Source organism: Macrobrachium nipponense, chromosome 42 (assembly GCF_015104395.2).
Source record: "Macrobrachium nipponense isolate FS-2020 chromosome 42, ASM1510439v2, whole genome shotgun sequence".
Lineage (NCBI taxonomy): Eukaryota > Metazoa > Arthropoda > Malacostraca > Decapoda > Palaemonidae > Macrobrachium > Macrobrachium nipponense.
Window position 1 is genome coordinate 39,129,816 of NC_061103.1, and position 20,673 is coordinate 39,150,488.

The 20,673-nt window shown below is 34.3% G+C and overlaps 1 protein-coding gene across 4 annotated transcripts in view; it reads right to left on the reverse strand.

Moving 5' to 3' along the window:
- LOC135213134 (phosphoinositide 3-kinase regulatory subunit 4-like) overlaps window positions 1-20,673 on the reverse strand; it is a 47,228-nt gene that overhangs the window by 15,103 nt on the left and 11,452 nt on the right. For 3 of the 4 annotated variants that reach the window (XM_064247071.1, XM_064247068.1, XM_064247069.1), the window contains exons 10-28: window positions 16,374-16,479; window positions 16,121-16,261; window positions 15,861-15,937; window positions 15,235-15,422; window positions 14,492-14,640; window positions 13,814-13,966; window positions 13,189-13,308; window positions 11,376-11,549; window positions 10,926-11,081; window positions 10,078-10,169; window positions 8,827-8,937; window positions 8,461-8,555; window positions 7,531-7,720; window positions 7,172-7,276; window positions 6,646-6,756; window positions 6,372-6,457; window positions 6,053-6,157; window positions 5,436-5,561; window positions 4,472-4,650 (exon numbers count right to left, since the gene is read on the reverse strand). In XM_064247071.1, the coding sequence (XP_064103141.1) occupies window positions 4,472-4,650; window positions 5,436-5,561; window positions 6,053-6,157; window positions 6,372-6,457; window positions 6,646-6,756; window positions 7,172-7,276; window positions 7,531-7,720; window positions 8,461-8,555; window positions 8,827-8,937; window positions 10,078-10,169; window positions 10,926-11,081; window positions 11,376-11,549; window positions 13,189-13,308; window positions 13,814-13,966; window positions 14,492-14,640; window positions 15,235-15,422; window positions 15,861-15,937; window positions 16,121-16,261; window positions 16,374-16,479 (2,464 nt within the window). The remainder of the gene's footprint in view (window positions 1-4,471; window positions 4,651-5,435; window positions 5,562-6,052; window positions 6,158-6,371; window positions 6,458-6,645; window positions 6,757-7,171; window positions 7,277-7,530; window positions 7,721-8,460; window positions 8,556-8,826; window positions 8,938-10,077; window positions 10,170-10,925; window positions 11,082-11,375; window positions 11,550-13,188; window positions 13,309-13,813; window positions 13,967-14,491; window positions 14,641-15,234; window positions 15,423-15,860; window positions 15,938-16,120; window positions 16,262-16,373; window positions 16,480-20,673) is intronic. The other variant, XM_064247070.1, reaches the window with a different exon arrangement.

Genomic DNA, 20,673 nt, shown 5'->3' on the forward strand with positions numbered 1-20,673 from the left:
TGGGGGAAAGTCACTGAATTGACAAAACGAAAGTATATTGTCAATGGGGGAAAGTCACTGAATTGACAAAACGTAATCCAGGGAGTCAAGCATGTATAATTTTTTCGTATTCCCGTCTCAAACGAGGAAGGGGCAAGAATCCTGTTTAAGAGACTGGGCTTACGGCAGGTTAGAACGACGATGTTCAATTCGGCAGCGTAGTCCCGACTAGAAACTAACAAAATCTATCATCTGAAAAACCCTTTCAGATGGGCTAAAAAGCTTGCAAAATCATCCTGGGAAGAGGAAGAAACTCTCCAACCAGCTTCCTCTCCCGTATCACAACTAATGCCTGCTAAAGCTTAAAATTTATTGGCAGTATGGCAAAGGAAGTCCTGTCTTGCGCTTTCCTGAAGAGCGTCCTTTTGATGAGTGCCTTTGCAAGAATCCCACTGAACGTTGCCGAGAGTCCTGACGTGCAGGACATCGAGCCTTACATAACCCGTAACTACCTTATCGCAAAGTCTTGGACTGCGGTAGTGGCAACTTAAATTTATTGGCCGAATGGCAAAGGTTGCGGTAGAGCAAACGAGATCTTCCCTTGAGCTTTCCTTAACTCCATCCACCTATGCGAAAAGCAATATTAATTGACAGAGACCTCTTGAATTCACGAAACCCGATGTCTTGCTGGGTTTCGAAGAAGAAGTTGTCTGTTCACTTTAACCCCTTCGCCACTGGCCTGCTACATTGCTGCTAATGCTTGCATACAGCATGAGACCCCCTGTCGACCGCGAGTATCAATCATTACTTGCTCCCACTAAATTTTATGTTATTCATATTTTTCCTTCATATTCTTATGTGAAAACATTGTGTGTATGGATATCAATGAATATTTTTTACCCCATTGTCAAAAAATTACAAAAAATATAGTAAGAATATCGGAAAAAATAGGAATATTTAGTAGAAAAAGTAATTGCAGAAGTAGGACTTGTTATAAAGTAGTAGAACATAGCAGTAAAGTAATAGAAATAAAGTAGCAGAAAAAGTAGTAAAGTAGTAGTAAAATGTAGTAGTGGTAATAGCAGTACTAGTTTTCTTACTGAAACAGTTATTCCTAGGTTTCATACAGAAAACAGCATATACATCAATGAATGTTTAGCAGCTGGTAATAATAATAAAATAATAATAAAACAGTAATAATAGTAATAATAATAATAATAATGATAAAAAAGCAACAGCATCTCGTTACCAATACGTATATACATATGGGGCAGTTTATTCACCCCCATTATCATCTGCAAGCTATAAAAAACACATCTCATCACAAGTAACAGGCCTCCATAGAAGTCCTTTCACCTTACGCTTTCCTGTTGAATGAAAGTACTACTCCTGCCCCGAGCATTCATCCATTCACACAATTTGTCAATTACATCACCACAAAAAAGGAAAAAAAAATGCATCACGTAAGCAGATGAAATCTGGTGTATAAGCAGGAATCCCATTGCCACCCTCCGTGAATCAGGGGGGGGTGGGTCTGGGCGCAAGTCACAAGATGGATCAGTTATGAACTGCCAGCCTTCATCGACAAGAGGTTCAATGTCTTCCAAACACTCGTTGTCACTGTCAACCTCTAAAAAATTATCACTATAATCATCATCTGATAGATTTGGCAGGTACTCAGACCCTGACTCTGAAACACTATCATCTGACATGGTACTGAAAAAAAAAAAAAACATAAAATAACTGCAATCAAAAGGGGAAAAAGATTTGGAATTCAAATCTACATGGTTTACGGACAAAATCGTAATCATCCTTCTCAGATAATAGCCTGAGGCGCACTGGTATATGTTGGCCAGTACCCCTCCTAATATCCCATATGAAAATGACGTCACGACGTCCATCGGACGCTCATTGGTTAGAATGAATTGTGGGTGGAGCTTCAGCACCTCTCTCGTACACAATACTGTGTTTGGAAACCATCCAAGCTAAAGAAAACGCTTTGCTTTTCGAGGAGGGATGAAAGACGTACACGCGTACGTCCCGGTCTTTTATTACTGTACCGTAAAAGACGTACATGTGTACGTCCCAGTGCTGAAGGGGTTAAACTTCCTCCGAAGCACTGCCTACTTCACATTCTTTGCAGGTGAGGTAGAAGGTATCACCGGAGGTAGAGGTAAACATTCTTTAGGCCCATATCTGAAACAAGAGCTTGAAGAGTTCAACAGAAACGTTCAGCCAGGCGACACACCTGGCGTGCGCTGGTGCACGCTCGGCGTCCACTGGCGCGCGCTCGGCGTCCACTGGCGCGCGCTCGGCGTCCACTGGAACGCGCTCGGCGTCCACTGGAGCGCGCTCGGCGTCCACTGGAGCGCGCTCGGCGTCCACTGGCGCGCGCATCTTGGCGCGCACCCGCGCGCGCCTGGAGTCCATCCGAGCGTCCCGGGCGTCCGCTCTCAAAAGCTTCCTGCTACTATGACTTCTTTTACGTATTTCTCGGTGGAAAGACGGACACGAGTTCAGGCGACGTTCGCCTTCTTACTTCTCACTGAAACGCATAACGAGAGAGAGAGAGGAGGACGTGAAGCGTCCTCTTCTATAAAGCTTCTATTTAGAGCGCGAGTCCTTCCGAAAGCTCCAATCCCTGCATGGGGAGGACGCTTTCGGAGGACGAGAAGCAATCTTTCAGGATTCGTGCACGCGCACGCACTTTGGCATGCTCTGGGGATTTTCATCAGAAACTGCCGAAGGCACGCCAGATCGGTGGGGGTTCCTTGTAACCCTCCTTAGGCTTTCGACATGCTCCCTCCCCGGGTCCTGGGAGTCAAGCAGAGGTCCCGGCCTAGAGGCGAAACGAGGCCGATCTGACGCACCCTCCACTACACAAGGGGTATCACTGCACTTCTGCACTTCACTTTTACTCTCTAAAGCAAGCACTTTCGATTCTAAGATACGAATCGAAAGAGTATCAGAGAAAGGGTAATTCCTCTACAGACACTGCTTAGGGCCCGAAGGCAACACTGCAGGGTAGGAGTAACAATTACAGAAGTAGCACTTCACAAAGGAGAGCGAGCACCTCTCGTAGACCTATTCATAGCCCGTAGGCCATTACTACAGGGTTAGGCAAAATAAAGTCTACAGGAAGGTTAGCAGGTTCACTACCCTGACTTTTGTTACTGATTAATTGCCGTACATACGAATCATACGTCTTCCTTACGGAATTAGACATGTTTACTGATTAATTGCGTACATACGAATTCATACGTCTTCCTTACGGAATAGACAAAGTCTCACACTCCTTACATGACAAATCTCAACAAAGAAGCAAGACCCATACCCCTCGTACATACCAAGTGCGGATCTACCGAAGCTTTCGGTAGCCACACCCTATCTTTGCAGACAACCCCGTCTGAAACTAGCCTAACTCGATTCAGATATTTTATGCAAAAATGAATCAAATTCAAATCAATTTAAGATAGCGTATGCCTAGCCACAAATCCCACAAATCCAAGTAAATAAATCAAAAGACAATTAGGATACTTAGCGGCAATGAAGTTTCCAAAATCCTAAGACGGAGGTATTGGATCCCTTTGTGAAAACAGGTTTTGTTTTCCAGCACCAGCGACAGAAAAATTATGAATAGAAAATGGGAATGGTTCCTGATACCCGCCTCCCAGCGGCGGGAATGGGTACTAACCACCTGGCCGACCACTGCGTGTGTCGGAAGTTTTTAAAATTCTGTCGGACTTCAGAAGATACAGCTATATATATATCTGACAGGTAAGTTTCATGAACAAAGTGGTTTTTTAAGATACTCTACTGTTTGTGTGTGTACATTCTGCTCGTGCATCTAAGGCTACAGGTTCCAAAACTTTAAATACTAATAGCATTTTACAGCTCCACCTTTTACAAATGGAACAGAGGAAAAAACAGAGTTAAATGCTTTTAACACACATACGATGGTTCATCAAGAACTGTTTACAATTATGGAGGTCCTAGGTTTCCATACGCAATAAATGGAGGATCTACGTTACTATTATGGCTGGGTTGACTTGCAGGGTTATTTTCTAGTTCATACTGGTGACTACAGGGAGAAAATAGCCTGATACAATAAAAGAGATTCTCTAGCTGCCTTTATCTAACAAGTAAACTTAAGGGCACAAAATGGAATTTTTACAGACATATCAACAATAAAAATATGAGGAAAAATTAGAATGAAGTATGAAATACTAATTAATGGCAAATGAACATCAGTAGTAACTAATCACACTAACTGATGCCTAGTGAAAGAAGATTTGGTGTTGTAGAGAGAGAGAGAGAGAGAGAGAGAGAGAGAGAGAGAGAGAGAGAGAGAGAGAGAGAGAGAGAGAGAGAGAGATAATATCACATGCCATCTAAACAGGTACACAAGGCAGTTTAAACAGAAATTAGTCCAGAGGTACTGACAAAGAAAGGCATTTATAAGCAATAGTCTGTGCTTGAAGCAAACCCTTACCTCGTCATAGTCACTACTTGCCTGAGTCATAGACAGTGGAGGTTTCGTGCTTGCCCACAATGTCATATGACGTGATTGAGTTTCCATGTCCCACATGGAAATCTCGTTGTTTCCATTAATAGCAGACACTACCCAAGACCCTTCGGTTGGATGCATGCTGACACGTCGGACAATTGATCCTGTAAGGAGAGAATAGAATAGAATATGGAATTTAGGCTAAAGGCCAAGTGCTCCAGCAACTATGATGAGGTCATTCAGTGCTGAAATGGAAATTGACAATCAAGAGGTTTGAAAGGTGTAATAGGAGGAAAAAATGCATTTGTACTATGAATTAATTGTTAGGAGACGGTGATTATTATTAATAGGCCTTAGTTTTTCCAGACCTCTGAGTCTCAAATAGACTCTTCTCGGGCTGGTTCTCAGGGATTAATCCTGAGAAAGAAAGAAAAACAATAAATAAATAAATAGATAAATGGATAAATAAAAAAAATATTTATATACTATGTATAAAAAAAAAATTTAGACTATTTGAGAAACCTGTCTTATTTAAAAAATTTGTTGTTATTAATTGAAAAATCTTTGCTTTCAGCAAGAATACTTTTCATTTTTGAATTCCGCAGATATAAGTGACCATGCGAGAATTTTGTGTCCTATACGGAGCCTTGCTAGGATCACCAGGAGACGGGGGAAAGTAAGATGGAAGAGAGAGAAAATGAACGGAGGTAGAGTAAAAGGAGTGAAAGGGGGTGCAGCTAGGGGGCAAAAGGACGCTGCAAACATCCAAAGGTAATGCCCCTACGGGGGTAAAGATGCAATAATTCTATTATCAAAATGTTCATTAACTTGAGAAGTATTACCGTAAATAGGGACAGTATATTACAATGGTTTTGTTCAACAATAAATCCATTTCAACTGACAATTTTCTTTCATGTGCTAAAAAGCAACATGAACTTGCTTTCATTACCTTTCCGATGAGTAACAGTTGAAATTGGAAGCATAAAACGTAAGTCCCAACAAACATGGTGGCCACTGCTAGTTCCAGCCACTAGCCAACTCTGGGTACCTTCCATTGCATATGAAGTAATAACACCTGTATAAAGATCTATGTATAAGAAAATTAAATTTTTTTTGTTTATTTGCTCAGATTTATAAAGAAATATTTACTTAAAAGAGCCACCATATGTACACTAGTGTGGAAATTAATTTCAATTTTATTTTTTGCTCAAATGAGTGAATCAAGAAATACTGTGTGGTAAATGAACATCAAACTAATATATGTTGTACAAAAGAGCTGAATGTATTATACCACATCTATTTGGCTAAACAACTTACCAATAGTCTAATGAATTCATGCAAAATTCATATATGTATTATATTCCCTGAATTCAACGAACAATTGACTTTGCCAAAGAGCAAATTTTCTTTTTCTCCAATTTGTAAAGATTAACAAATATTATACAACAAATAAAATTCAAACAAGAGAACTGTCATGTTCTTGCTAATTTAATCAATGCCTTCAATTTTACCCAGCTTTCACAAAACTAAAGATTTTACTTAGCAATATAAGAGATTTTTGCTTACCCTTTCTTGCTCCATTTTCTAACTTCCAGGCTGTTCCTGGAGCTCTCAGATCCCATCCAACGATAGAGCCATACATAGTTGCGTATGTTAAGACTGACTGAGATCCTGGAAATAAGTGGTTGTGCAATATAATACTTAGTTTTACCACAGCAAACTGCTTTATAAGCTAATAGGTCTTGGTTATCTAAATCAAATACGATTTCATAATAAACATAAATACTGTGCTATTGTTAGGCTTTGAATTTCATATCAGAGTGACTGAACAAAACTTGGTATAAAAGAGCTGGTGGACGTCATCTACTACATTAAGTTTACCTACCTGTATCAAAGAAATGCATATCGACAACATGGCCATCTTCATCGATGTTCAGCTCTCTCTTATTCACTAAGCTCATTTTGTCATACCTGAAAAAACAAAATTATAAGGGTAAAGTAAATCAGGATACTTTATGTACACCTATCTTTGGATAAAAAAATGTAACTCAAACATTCTATTCAATTTTTTAGGCTGAGTAAAATGATTTACCTGTAGCAAAATTATTTCACTAAAGGGAAACTACATAAACAACTCTTGCAACAATTGAAACACTTACTTTATTACATGTATTGATCCATTACTTGAAGCAGATGCTAGACTTCCATATGTTATACACGGGGCAAGGCAAGTGATCACACCTCCTTGCCTGTTGTAAGTTGCCTTAGACCTGAAATAAGATAGGACACATCATAAAAAATATTTACTATCTGTACATTATGTAAAGCAGTTTAGACACCCAATAATATAAGTAATGTTTCTATTGTACATTCTAGTACATTCAAGAATAAGCTGAATCTAATCTTCTCACACAGACCTGAATTTTTCTCACAAAAATTTAAACATTGTCATTCACAAGGACCAATGACTGGACTAAAGTGTAAAATTCAAGCACTGTAAAACAACTGATTTCCCTCCACAGATGGATGGATGAAATAACACTGTAAACATCATTGACTTTAACTGCATTCACTTCATTTATCAAGGATAAGAATAACAGTTCTAGGAAGAAACTTTGCTAAGATTCCATTGAAGAAAATGTAGTTTCTATATCTCCACTTCTATCTAAAATATTAAAAACTTACCTGTTTATAGAAAATTTCCTTTCAATACGATTACAGTCCCACACTTTGACTGTGCCATCTGATGAACAGCTGGCATATATGGATGTATCACCCATTGCAACAAGCCTGAAGGAAAAAATAATTGTTGGCAGACTTAGATGATTTATTCATCGTAGCAAAAAATATATTGTAATGGCCCACACCACAATAAGGATAAGTTTGTGTGTGTGGGTGGTGGAAAATCTATACTTCAAAACTAACAAAAATTCTGATAAAATAGTCCTGGAACAAACATTGGAATATCATATGATATTAAATATGCCTCCTTTTTAAAGCAAATAGAGTTCTTCAAATTAAGACCCTTCAATACATAAACTTACCTATTTACAGCACCTCGGTGTTCGTGCAAATGAGCAATCAAATGTCCTCGCGGTTTCCATCCAGGTGGTGGCAACCGAGTGTCCCAGGCTAATGTCTCCAAAACGCGACGCTTTTTGAGGCATTCAAGGTGCTCTTCTCGCTTCATAGCTACCAGACAATTCAATTCTTGCTTGCAAGGTGCTACGCATTCTGCAAATTGAAGTTACACTCAGTATTCCACTTTCATAAAAATTGAAAAATACATGATTTAATATCTTATTTTAGTTCCAAACATGAAAGACACTTATTTCACATTGGCTTAATGTCAAGAAAGGCCTGGTTAGTGTATTTGTCTAGTGCTACTATACTGAACTTTTCCAAATGGGTACAGCAAACTCAAGCAGACAAATTTGGATTATTTCATCTACTAAAACAGATGAAGAAAAGGAGAAATAATTTACATCTCTGGATAAGAAAAAAGCTAGATGTTAAACCTAAATAATACGTATGAATCACGTGCAATAAGAAACTGTATTTATGATACACAGTTTATAGTGGATAATACACACCAAATGCTAATGAAGATTCTTTTTAAGTTAGAGATATACAACAAATATGAATGAGACATCTTTAAACAAAGAGAGGGCTAAACTAGATTTGCAAATTGAGAGAAAAACTGGAAACGTAAAAATACACTATCATTGGACTTGGCTTTAGAACAGTGAAGCCAATTAAATTCACATCAATGCAGACATTTTTTTGCAGACATTTTTTAACCTACATATTCTGTCTATTAATTTTTATTGCAGAAAGCCTAACAGCAAAACAACAGCTGAATACCTGTCAAATTCTAAAATGCAATTTCAGTCCAAAGTATTTTGTCCAAAAGTGTAAAATGAAGTTATACATAAAATAATGACTTGTATTTCCAATTATTATTAACCACTTACTTATGAACCCTTCCTTTCCTTCTCCAACTGATACTTTAGTTGCTACTGCCACAGGAGTTTGAGTGGAAAGCTCAGGTTCAGTTGGGGACACAGACCTGCAATAGTAATAACAAATTAGTGATTACATATTGATAAGCACCTTATTATCTTTAATTCTGACTATCCAGGAAACAACAAAATCACAATTATATAGTTATCCCAAAATGTTCATTTTGTAAAAGCTTCGTTACTAAGCTTGAGTGAAATAAATACATAACAAAATTATATCCTGTTAAATGACAAAACCTTCCAAACAGAATACCTCATATCTCTGAAAGCAAATCATGTTGAACTAACAAATTACAAATAATACTAACAACAACATACCTGTTGTCTGGTGTCCTGTTTGGTGACACCCGGTCATCGGCCGTTCCAAACATAGCCTGCCATTCTTCGTTCATCGTCATACTTGGACTCTGCATCATACCTTTTTGGGATCTGTAAATGATGAAAGTTTCTTTTTTTATACTTTTCTGTCTGAACCATAAAGGGCAAAAAAAAAAAAAAAAAAAAAAAAAAAAAAAAAAAAAAAAAAAAAAAAAAAAAAAAATTAAAAAAAAAAAAAAAAAAAAAAAAAAAAAAAAAAAAAAACAAAAAAAAAAAAAAAAAAAAAAAAAAAAAAATTATATATTATATATCTATACTATATAAATATATATATATATAGTTATATATATATATATATATATATATATATATATATATATATATATATATATAGATATATATATAGATATATATAGCTATATTATAGATATATATATATATATATATATATATATATATATAGATATATATATATATATATATATATCTTTATATATATATATCTAAATATATATATATATATATATATCTATATATATTATATAGATATATATCTTATATAGATATATCTATATATAGATATATATATATATATATATATATCTATATATATATATATCATATATATATATATATATATATATATATATCTATATATATATACTATATAATATATATATCTATATATATATATTCTTATATATATATATATATATATATCTATCTATACCTATATATATATATATATATATATATATATATATACATATATATATCTATATATAGATATATATATATATATCTATATATATATATATAATATATTATATATATATATCATATATATATCTATATATATATATATATATATATATATATATATATATATATCATATTATATCTATATATATATATATAGATATGATATCGATATATATATATATATCTATATTATAGATATATATAGCTATATATATATATATGATATATCTATATATATATATATATATCTATATATATATATAATATATATTATAATATATATATATATATATCTATTATATATATATATATATATATATATGCTTCAGATAGTATAAAACCATTTTCCAAAGGGTACAATATTAGCATTATATGAAACATAGTACTTAGTATGTCTGAAGTTAAATCAAAGAATGATCTTTTACATAAGCAACAGCCACCTCTTATTGACCTGATGATCTCCACTTTTTAAAAAGATGGGTGACTTACATGCTCAGAGTTGAAAGATCAATAGCTCCGTCTTCTGGCATCAAATCGCAATGATGTGTTGGGATTGGTTTCTTCAATGAATCCAGATTTATCTGCAAAAAATATTCATCTACAATCATTCAGAAAACCAACAACAAGAGTAAAAAATTACTCTAAATAAATAGAACTTCATATTTCATCAAATGAAAAAAAGATTATGAATTTCCCAAATAATTCAATGCAAGTTCTCACAAATCTGATTATCATCATTACAGTATCTCATCACTTATCAGCCTTTACTTATATGCTACATTTGTTGGTAAGTTAAATGTTTGGATGTTATGCTTTTTGTGAGTATATCTCTAAACTGACAGAATGATAAATGTCAATCATAGTTCACTTTAAGCTAGGAATCATATGGAATTACTGTTAGCTTTGGTATACCCTGGATATTCAAGTGCTGGTTATACTATACAACCTTGTTACTGTAAGGCCAGGCCCAAAACACACCTCGTTAGTTGAAGTCCTTCTGTATTATCATTATTAAGTAAGAAACAGACAACCAAGTCACTTTTCTAGACTCACGTAGGTTTTGTAGTCAAATGACAGTGAAAAATAGAGCAAGACAAAGTTAAGAATTTACACTGCTACCTTGGATGAAAATGGAATTACAAGAAAACTGCAGTATATACAAAAGGCAATGCAACTGTGGCTAACAGGACATTACAAAGAATCTGGATGCTTAAATGTTACCGTCTTTTGCCATAATTCTCAAAATGGCAAAGATGTTTAAGCAGTACATCTTCCAGCAAGTTCAACCCATGCAATTTTCTTATTCAACCAATTTATAATAACAATAATATACATACAATTCCCATCTGAAGCTGCTGATTTAAGGCAATATTACTACGGGTAGCCTCCGTTGCTTTCTTCTGTTTCTGAAGTCTTGTGAGATGTTCACGCATCAGGAGTAATTGATGTACATTATCCTCAGTTAACCCTCCCCCAACGAGACGGCGCAGCAGCTGATAAAAATAATACTCAATGAGCAACTCAAATATAACATGAAGTAACATAAATATTACAGAGAATCATAAAGCTTATTGACTGTATTATATTTACATAAATAAATACCTCAGTGACAACACATTGCACTCATATGTAACTTATAAAGGTGCACTGTAAAATAAATAACTTTTCATTTAAAAACTCAAATTCTCAATCCATCTCTTCTTAACCCACTCAAAATAAACAATATTAAATGCTCATTAAAGCAAATGATTTTAGGATACAAAGATACATAAAAAAGCACTGCTTACATTTCTGGTAGGGTGATCAAGATGAGATAACTTTGTGGGTAACTGAGCTAGAGGTACTTTTTCTTGTTGTGCTTCCTGAAGAATCTGAAGAATATGGCCCACATCTGGGCTTCGTACTAGAGCATCATACACTTCCCTCGAAACAGGCGGACGGAGGCACGACAATATGCACACCTGAAAACCCACAAAAGTTGATGAAAAATGATTGTCATAACGAATGGAGAGAAAAATTACTGACAGGGAACATGTTATTCTAAAGCAAGATTTCAAAGTGAGTACCTTGCTTCCTTCTTTATTAAGTTCAAATTGACAGCTATTGCATGAACAAGATATATTATTGCTATTATTATTATTCTTAACCCCTTCAGCACTGGGACGTACACATGTACATCTTTTACTGTCCAGTAATAAAAGATTGCGACGTATGCTTATGTCTTTCATCCCTCCTCGAAAAGCGAAGCCGTTTTCTTCAGTTTGGATGGTTTCCAGACAGAATTGTGTACGAGAGAGGTGCTGAAGCTCCACCCACAATTCATTCTAGCCAATGAGCGTCCGATGGACGTCGTGACATCATTTTCATATGGGATATTAGGAGGGGTACTGGCCAACACATGTCAGTACGCCTCAGGCTATTATCTGAGAAGGATGATCACGATTTTGTCCATAAACGATGTAGTAGATTTGAATTCTAAACCTTTTTCCCTTTTGATTGTAGTTATTTTATGTTTTTTTTCAGTATCATGTCAGATGATAGTCTTTCAGAGTAAGGGTCTGAGTACCAGCCAAATCTATCAGATTGGTGGTTCATTAACTGATCCATCTTGTGACGTGGGCCCAGACCCAGTCCTCCCCAATTCACGGAGGGTGACAATGCAATTCCTGCTTACACACCAGATTTCACCTGCTTACGTGATGCATATTTTTTCTTTCTTTTTATGTGGTGATGTAATTGACAAAGTGTAAGATGAAAGGACTTCTATGGAGACCTGTTACTTGTGATGAGAAGTATGTTTTTTATAGCTTCCTGATGATAATGGGGGTGAATAAACTGCCCTGTATGTATATGTATTGGTCAAGAGATGCTGTTGCTTTTATTATTATTATTATTATTATTATTATTATTATTATTATTATTATTATTATTATTACTATTATTATCATTATTATTATCATTATTATTATTATTATTACCAATGCTGTAAACATTCATTGATGTATACGCTGTTTCTGTATGAAAACTAGTACTGCTATTACTACTACTACTACTACTATTTTAATAACACTTTATTGCTTTTTATGCTTCTTTATTTCTACTACTTTACTACTATTTCTACTACTTTATAACTGTTTCTACTTCTGAAATTACATTTTCCTCTAAATATTCCTATTTTTTCCGATATCCTTACTGTATTCTTTTTTTGCCAATGTGGTAAAAAATATGTATTCATTGATATATACACAATGTTTTCACATAAGAATATAAAGGAAAAATATGAATAACATCAAATTTAGTGGGAGAAAGTAATGATTGATACTAGCGGTCGACAGGGGGTCTCATGCGGTATGCAAGCTTTTGCAGCAGTGCAACAGGCCGGTAGTGAAGGGGTTAATCAGAAGATGAACCCTATTCATATGTAATGACCTGCTGGGGCCTTTGACTTGAAATTCAAGCTTCCAATTAATGTCTATTTGAAGAAGGAAACAAAGAAGGAAATGAAGAAGACACTATAATATAAACTCCCCATTAATTAACAGTTTTTAAACACCATTGCAAAAGAGGTCACTAAGTCTGAAAAACATAAAAGTTACTCACCTCCCTGTGCAACTGCAGTAAAGGCCTTGCAAGGAATGGCTGTACCCTTGCAACAACAGTCGTCTGCACGTCCACTAACGACAAAATACGAGAAACTACGGCCACTAGGCCAACAACTGCCTGAAAGGGATAATGGCTATTATGACTAAATATACAAATATTAGATGATGATTTTTTTTACCATGGTTATTGTCTGAACTATATTTGTTTATTTTAAATTTACAACATACTGTTTATCATAGTGTATAATTTCTCATTTCATGTTCTATGTGTAAAGTTAACTGAACTGAGGAGTACTGCATAAATAATACATTTGACTGAAATTAGGTTAAGCTGACCTACATCATTTAGCCTGGCCTACGATAAGCCATGCTATTTATGCTGGTCCACTAAAGATCCAAAAGATCATAACATTCATTTCATTCAGTTTTTAAGTAAGTCTTGTCAATCAAAAATAATAAACTTAAGTCATAAATGACTCAAAAGATAAGAAAGCATTTAAAAGCATGGATAATAAATTCAAGTAGGTATGAGCAGAAAGGACCCAAAATTCTACATACATATAGTATATCTTGACAGATAATAACAATTGAACCTAACAACTAAGAAAAAGCACAATACTTACTTGTCTAATCCATAAGTTTGGATGTATTAATAGAGGTGCCGTGTGAGATAGCAAATCCCACTGCATGTAAGGGGGAAAGAGTCCCAGTTCAGTTAGAGACACCATACCCTCTATAGCTGCAACTACAACAGCCTCTTCTGCATCACTTAGGCCCTGTTATGGTACAAAATTTATAAGCTTAGCTAATCAGTGTATAATAGTTGATACAGATTACTAATTTACAGTAACTTAACATATAAAAACCTTTACGTTTGCACTGATTGCAGTCTTAGGCTCCATCACATAACCTGGAAGATATTGCTTAAGTGTCTCGTGTAAATAAAAACAGTAGATGACACTTACATACCCATTACTGAGACAACATACTCATTACTGAAACATTACCATTTTGTCATTTAACCAGACAAAAACACTGAGTCTCATAGGGGTGGCCATTACAATTCATAAGCACCAACCGCAGTTAAGGAAAGCATATCACACACTGCTCCATGAAGATAATAGTTCTTTTCATTTAAATTTATATCTTACAATCCTTCCAATAAAATGCGGAAGGTAGATAGTACAGGTACTAGTTATAGAGAAGGTTTAATACAGTAATACCTTATCATACACATTTAGATATCAAAGTCCATTCCTGTTTCCAATGATAAAAATGAAATTAACAGTATAACAACATACCTGTAAGAGCAGTGGCTTCAGTATATCTGCACTATGACAGCCTATGTATGCTGCTACCCCAACGATACTGGTAAAAAATGACATCCTCAAGTGACGGTCATGCTTGTCGTTCAAAAAAGTTATCATGTGAGATAACAATACATCATTAGCTGAAAAAAGAAATAATTAATAGCAAGAAAAATAAAACAAATGCATCTTTTTTTATTCAGTCATAAGGAGTAAAAACAACACACTATATTACTTACAATATGCTACTTTAAAAGTATTGCATTTCCACTTCTGTTAAACTCTAATCCACCTACTTTAGAATGAATCAAGCATATTTCAGAAGGACAAATAATTATGGCAAAAACACATTTATGCCTGGTTTTAACATGTGGCAACAAAAATGAATTTAGCAAAGGCAATACTATGCATGAATTCACAAGGAATTCATGTACCTTAAAGTCTTCAGTAAGATGTATGGATGGAACTACCCAGCTATTGGGCTTACATTATAGAGATCTTGCTATTATAGCAAAGGTACTTTTAAGAATTATACTAAAATATTTGGAGAAATTTGATGATCCTGAGATTTTGATAATGATCCTGAGATTTTGAATAATGAGTGAAATCATCAAGTACAAGTTCTATGGAAAGAGTTTTATTAAAAAACAGCATATTGGTGTTTTCACAAGTTAATTTTATAAGAATCACTTGTACAAGTATTATAAAAAATGAAAATATGTAAAGTGGTACCATACCTTTTTGTTTACCAAAGAACACACACAGCTTGGTAACTGTTTTCTCCATCAACGTCCTTTTCACTATGTTGGAAGGGTCTGAAAACATTGTGGCTACTTTTTGTTGAATAACTTCTTGTAAATTTGCTAGCTCAGTGTCATAGTTAAAGGAAGTCACCATTCCTTGGAGTTGTGTATATTCCAGGAACCTGAAAGATAATTTTAAAAGCCCTTGAAGAGTTGTAGATTCCTAAAGGATAAATTTCCTTACTGCTACTTTTGTCAAAGATAGTTTTATAATGTTAATTTTAAAATATTTATTCAGATTTACAAACAACAAAATTTTATCCATTGCAAACAAATAAATGCAAAGTTATAAAATGCTACAAAGACAAAAGAATTCACAATTAACATACATATATCACTTTGTTTTAAGAAAGTTACAAAAATCACCTCCCTTTAATACCAATTTCTGAGATTTATTTTAATATTTTTATCACGTCTATGAGATAAGGGATACAGCATTACTAATCTTCTCTAGAGGAGGGGTACATTTCATACCCATATAGAAAAAGCATGCAACAGTGCACTAATGCTTGCCATCTTTCCTTATAGTATACTATTCAAATTTATAACCTCTAACTTACCTTAAGGCAGTTTCTGCTATGGTAGCTATATCTTCAGCGTAAGCTTGTCTAACAATAACGGCTTCATCTTGAACTATCTGTAATGATTATTTTCTCTGAGTAATGAATTACTTAATGAAAATGTAGTTTCTTGTATAAGAGAGGAATAAAATTGTTCCTGGCAACTGTACTCTGTGCCATGTAGGAGAATTCTAACGCTGAGGCTTTTTGATACTTTGCTTATGCAGCATATTTCATTAAAAACCTGGAAATATTCTTACCTCAGCAAGATTAGGGAGGATATACTCTGGAAATATGTTTGTATCTGAACGTGGTACGGTTGAAACAAGGGTGAGACATCGTGTAAGAGTGTGAAGTGCACAGACGCGAACACGCGGTACTTTGTCATGGAGTAAGTGAAACTGAAACGAAAACATGGGGATAAATGGGTAAATATCAAAACTTAAATGAAGACATTATGCTAAATTTTTCCCATTAAGATTTCCACATCAAGTAAAACCAAACCAAGCTTACTGTTAATGGAAGAATTCTTTCTAAGATGATCTCGTCAGGAACGTATTGAGATACGATGCCTAGTAGCTCTAGGCCATCAAGTTTTGATGTTATGAAGTTTAATGACCTGAAAAGAGTATGTAAGGATATTAACACAGAGCAATATATACTTGTAATTATCGTAGCATCAATCAAGAGCAAATACGAAACAATATTGACGAAGTAAGAAGGTAAATGATGGCAGTAAATCTGTAGCATCAAAAAAGAGAAAATAGGACAAAAATACAGTACAGTATTGATGTTTTAAGGTGAAAGATGTAAATAATTCTGAACCATCAAAAAGAGGAAATACAAGAATATATGTACAGGCGGTCCCCGGGTTACGACGGGTCCGGCTTACGACGTTCCGAGGTTACGACGCTTTTTCTTAAAATATTAATTGAAAAATCCGCCCTGGGTTACGACGCTTGTTCCGAGGTTACGACGCTGACGCTTCCGACGCTCCGAGTTTACAACACTTTTAAAAAACACAAACTATGATAAGAATCCTTTATAGTTTAGCACAGTTTCTCTCTCTCTCTCTGTATTTTCTGATGAAAATAATCACTAATTAGGGTTATTTTGTGGTTTTATTTCATGACTAAAATACATTTCATAAAAAATATAAAATTAATCAGACTGCATCATGAGCCAACAAATACATATGTATTTTTTAGAATTCTTCTTCTGTTTTAATATTACATTACAATGTTTCATTATAGCTGTCACTAACTCGGTACCTCCATAAAAATAATAATTCTCTCTCTCTCTCTCTCTCTCTCTCTCGTAGTAGTCATCTTGCTTGGTGAGACGTTCCTGGTCGAAGTCAGATTAATCAACAAATATCACAAGTTTAACATACGTCTAGAATTTGAGAAATATCTAGAAGTGTTCGTGAACTATCGGTGATAAGATTAGTGTGGAAATAGTAGGATAAAGCGTCTTCTAAGTTAGTTTATCAAGTGAAATACTGTAAATCAGAACAAGATGGCAGTAAGCTCCAACTGCGGAAAAAAATGGCGAGATTTAGCTTGCTTGGCAGATTCGCAATACGATGAGGTAGCAGGAAGGGAACTGGCATTTCTGATCTATGAAATCAGCAACAGTCCTAACCAAAAAGATACAAAATCATTCATAGATATATTAGAAGGATACAATCCTTCAAACTGGAACAAATCAAATGAAAACATCTTGAAAATAATTGAAGAAGTTCCAAATAAAATCCAAGTGGTCAAGAGACTCATAAAGAAAATATACATAAACCAACATATTCCGACAAAGAAATGAATAAAGTGAACCTTGTGAATATCCTAATTTGATGCATTAGGAAAAAAGAATGCCAAAAGCATGTAAACTGTGTAAGGTGTGGTATAGCATAGTTAATCCACAAAACCTAATCAGAAAATGTGCTGCATGCAAACATTCCGACCCATCCACAGTGTGCTGAGGTAATGCAAGATATGAGAAAAGACACAAGAATTTTTTGCTCAACATGTCTACCATGGATAGACAATGTTATTAAATCAAATTTAATTGAATGTACAAATAGTTGAGGATGAAGAAGAAGAAGAAGAAGAAGAGGAAGAAGAAGAAGAAGAAGAAGAAGAAGAGGAAAACGTAAGAGAAGTAAACAAAACTGAAATGACAGAAAAAGATAAGGAAAACAAAGAACAAGATAAAAGTATGGATGCAGAGATACTCATTGATACTACATATGAGGCTATAAAGCAGCATACCTACGAAGAAATAAATTACGATATGACAGCAGAAAATGCCGAAGAGGCTCTACCCAGATCTACACAATGACGGGAAAGAGGAAAAAAATATACAAAAAAGACAAAGTCTGCAACCTTTTGAAAAGAGGGAATTGCAGATATGGAGAAAAATGTTACTACAAACATTCCTAAGGTATGTCACAACTATGAAATATATGGTAAATGTGCATACTTAGATGGATATGAGGATGATTGCAGAGATCTACATCCAAAAATATGCAAAAACCTAAAAGAAGGAAAAGGATGTAAGTTCGACAAAAAATGTAAATATATGCACCCTGTAGCCATGAAAAATAATCAAATAAATAACCAATCAAGCAATAAAATCCAAAATAAGAAAGAAACAAATAAAGAGAGGAATGAAGAATATCAGGTAAAAGAAAAAAGCAAGCCATCAACGAGATATGCAGAGGTGCCAGCAAAAAATTTCAATGCATCAGCTCCAAGATTCTACTCAAGAGATAATAACTGTTTTTATTATGCAAGGGGATATTGCAGATATGGAGAAAATTGCAGATTCAGACACAAAAATGAATAATTATGATGAAGGAAGAACAAATATTATGGAAAAGTTGGATTTTTTAATGTCAGAATTTCTGAAATGAAAAAAAGAACAACATACGTACCAGAACAGGAAAGAGACGGGATGGGAAATCCTTATTATTACCAATATTAAATGAAGGAGAAAACACGCAAACCATCATAGTGATGAATGCGCAGGGTTTAGTTACGAGTAACTCAAAAAGAAAAATAGAGTACTTAGAAGAACTAACCCAAACCTTGAAAAGAAAATAGATATAATGAATATAAGTGAACCTGGTATTCCCAAGAGACTGGGAATGATGATCAAATAAAAGGGTTTCAAACTTATAGATCAGATAGAAAAAATAGGAATCAAGGGGGAACCGCAATATATGAGAAATATAGTAACTCAGAATGTGAACTAATAGCGGTAGAATTTGAATCTGAAAAATTAATGAACATAGTAATATATAGACCTCCTAATACTAAAGAGTTTGACTTAATAATAGAAAAAATTGGATGATATATGTAGAAAATCACAAGGACTGGACTATTCTCCTATCTGGAGACTTCAACTTTCCTTTCGTAGACTGGAAAGAACGAATAGGAGATTGTGGATGTACTTATACATATAAAAAAGAGAGTAATAGTAGTGCAGAAGATAAGAGGCAATTTGAAAAGCTATTAGATATGCTACTAGAATACAACCATTCAACAAATAAATCACCTGCCAACAAGAAAGGAAAATACTTTAGACCTAGTATTTGTGAACGAGATGAATTATGTTAAAGAAATAATAGTTTATAATGCGAGTATTTCAGACCATAATGTCATAGAATTAACAGTCCATTCCAAAGCAAGTGAAAACAGAGATAAGCAAGAAATGAAAAAGTGGGAAGGATATGGAAAATACAACTTCTACAGTAAAAATATAAAATGGTCAGAAATAAATGAAGAATTAAACAAAGATTGGGATAATATTTTCGTAAGTGATGACATAAATGGTAAATACGGAGATATTATATAAATATTAGAGAAAATAGTGGATAAATATATACCGAAGAAGAAAGTAAACAAACATCGGTCATGCATACCAAGAGACAGAAGGATCTTGTTCCAGAAAATCAGAAAGTGGAAAAAAGGTCTAGAAAAAAAAAAAAAATGCATGGAAAGTTATAGAACTAAAAAGTAAGATAGAAAATGCAGAACAAAAGATTATACAATCAAAAGAAAATGAAAAAACGGGACTTGGAAGAAAAAACCCTATTAAATATCAAGCAAAATCCCAAACTATTATACTCATATGCGAAGAAGATGAATAAAAGAAGAATAGAAATAGGCCCTCTAAGAATTGAAGGGAGATTAACGAAATGAAAAAAAGGAAATTTGCAACATACTGGCAGAACGATATAAGAGAGAATTCACCTCTAGAATAGATAATGAAGATAATGATATAGAAGTAAGGGATGAAAATAGTGAATATTTAGCTGACATAGATATTAATGAAGCGTAGATAGTTGTGCAGGCTATTAATGAAATTAAAAATGGAGCTGCTGCAGGGCCTGATGGAATTCCTGCTATTTTGTTAAAGAAAGTAGTTCATTCTATCGCAAAGCCACTTGCAATATTATTAAGACAAAGTGTAGATACAGGCAAGATTTATGATGAAGCACAAATTAGCATATTATTACCCCTACTTTCAAAAGTGGATCAAGACTAGAGGCAAGTAATTATAGGCCTGTGAGTCTAACATCACATATTATGAAAGTGTATGAAAGGGTAATGAAGAAAAATATTATGAAACATTTAATAAAAAATTATTTGTTTAATAAAGGACAACATGGTTTCGTACCCGGAAAAAGTACACAAACCCAACTGTTAGTCCACTGTGAGAACATATTCAAAAATATGAAAAGCGGAAATGAAACAGATGTGGTTTATTTAGACTTTGCAAAAGCTTTTGATAAAGTAGACCATAATATATT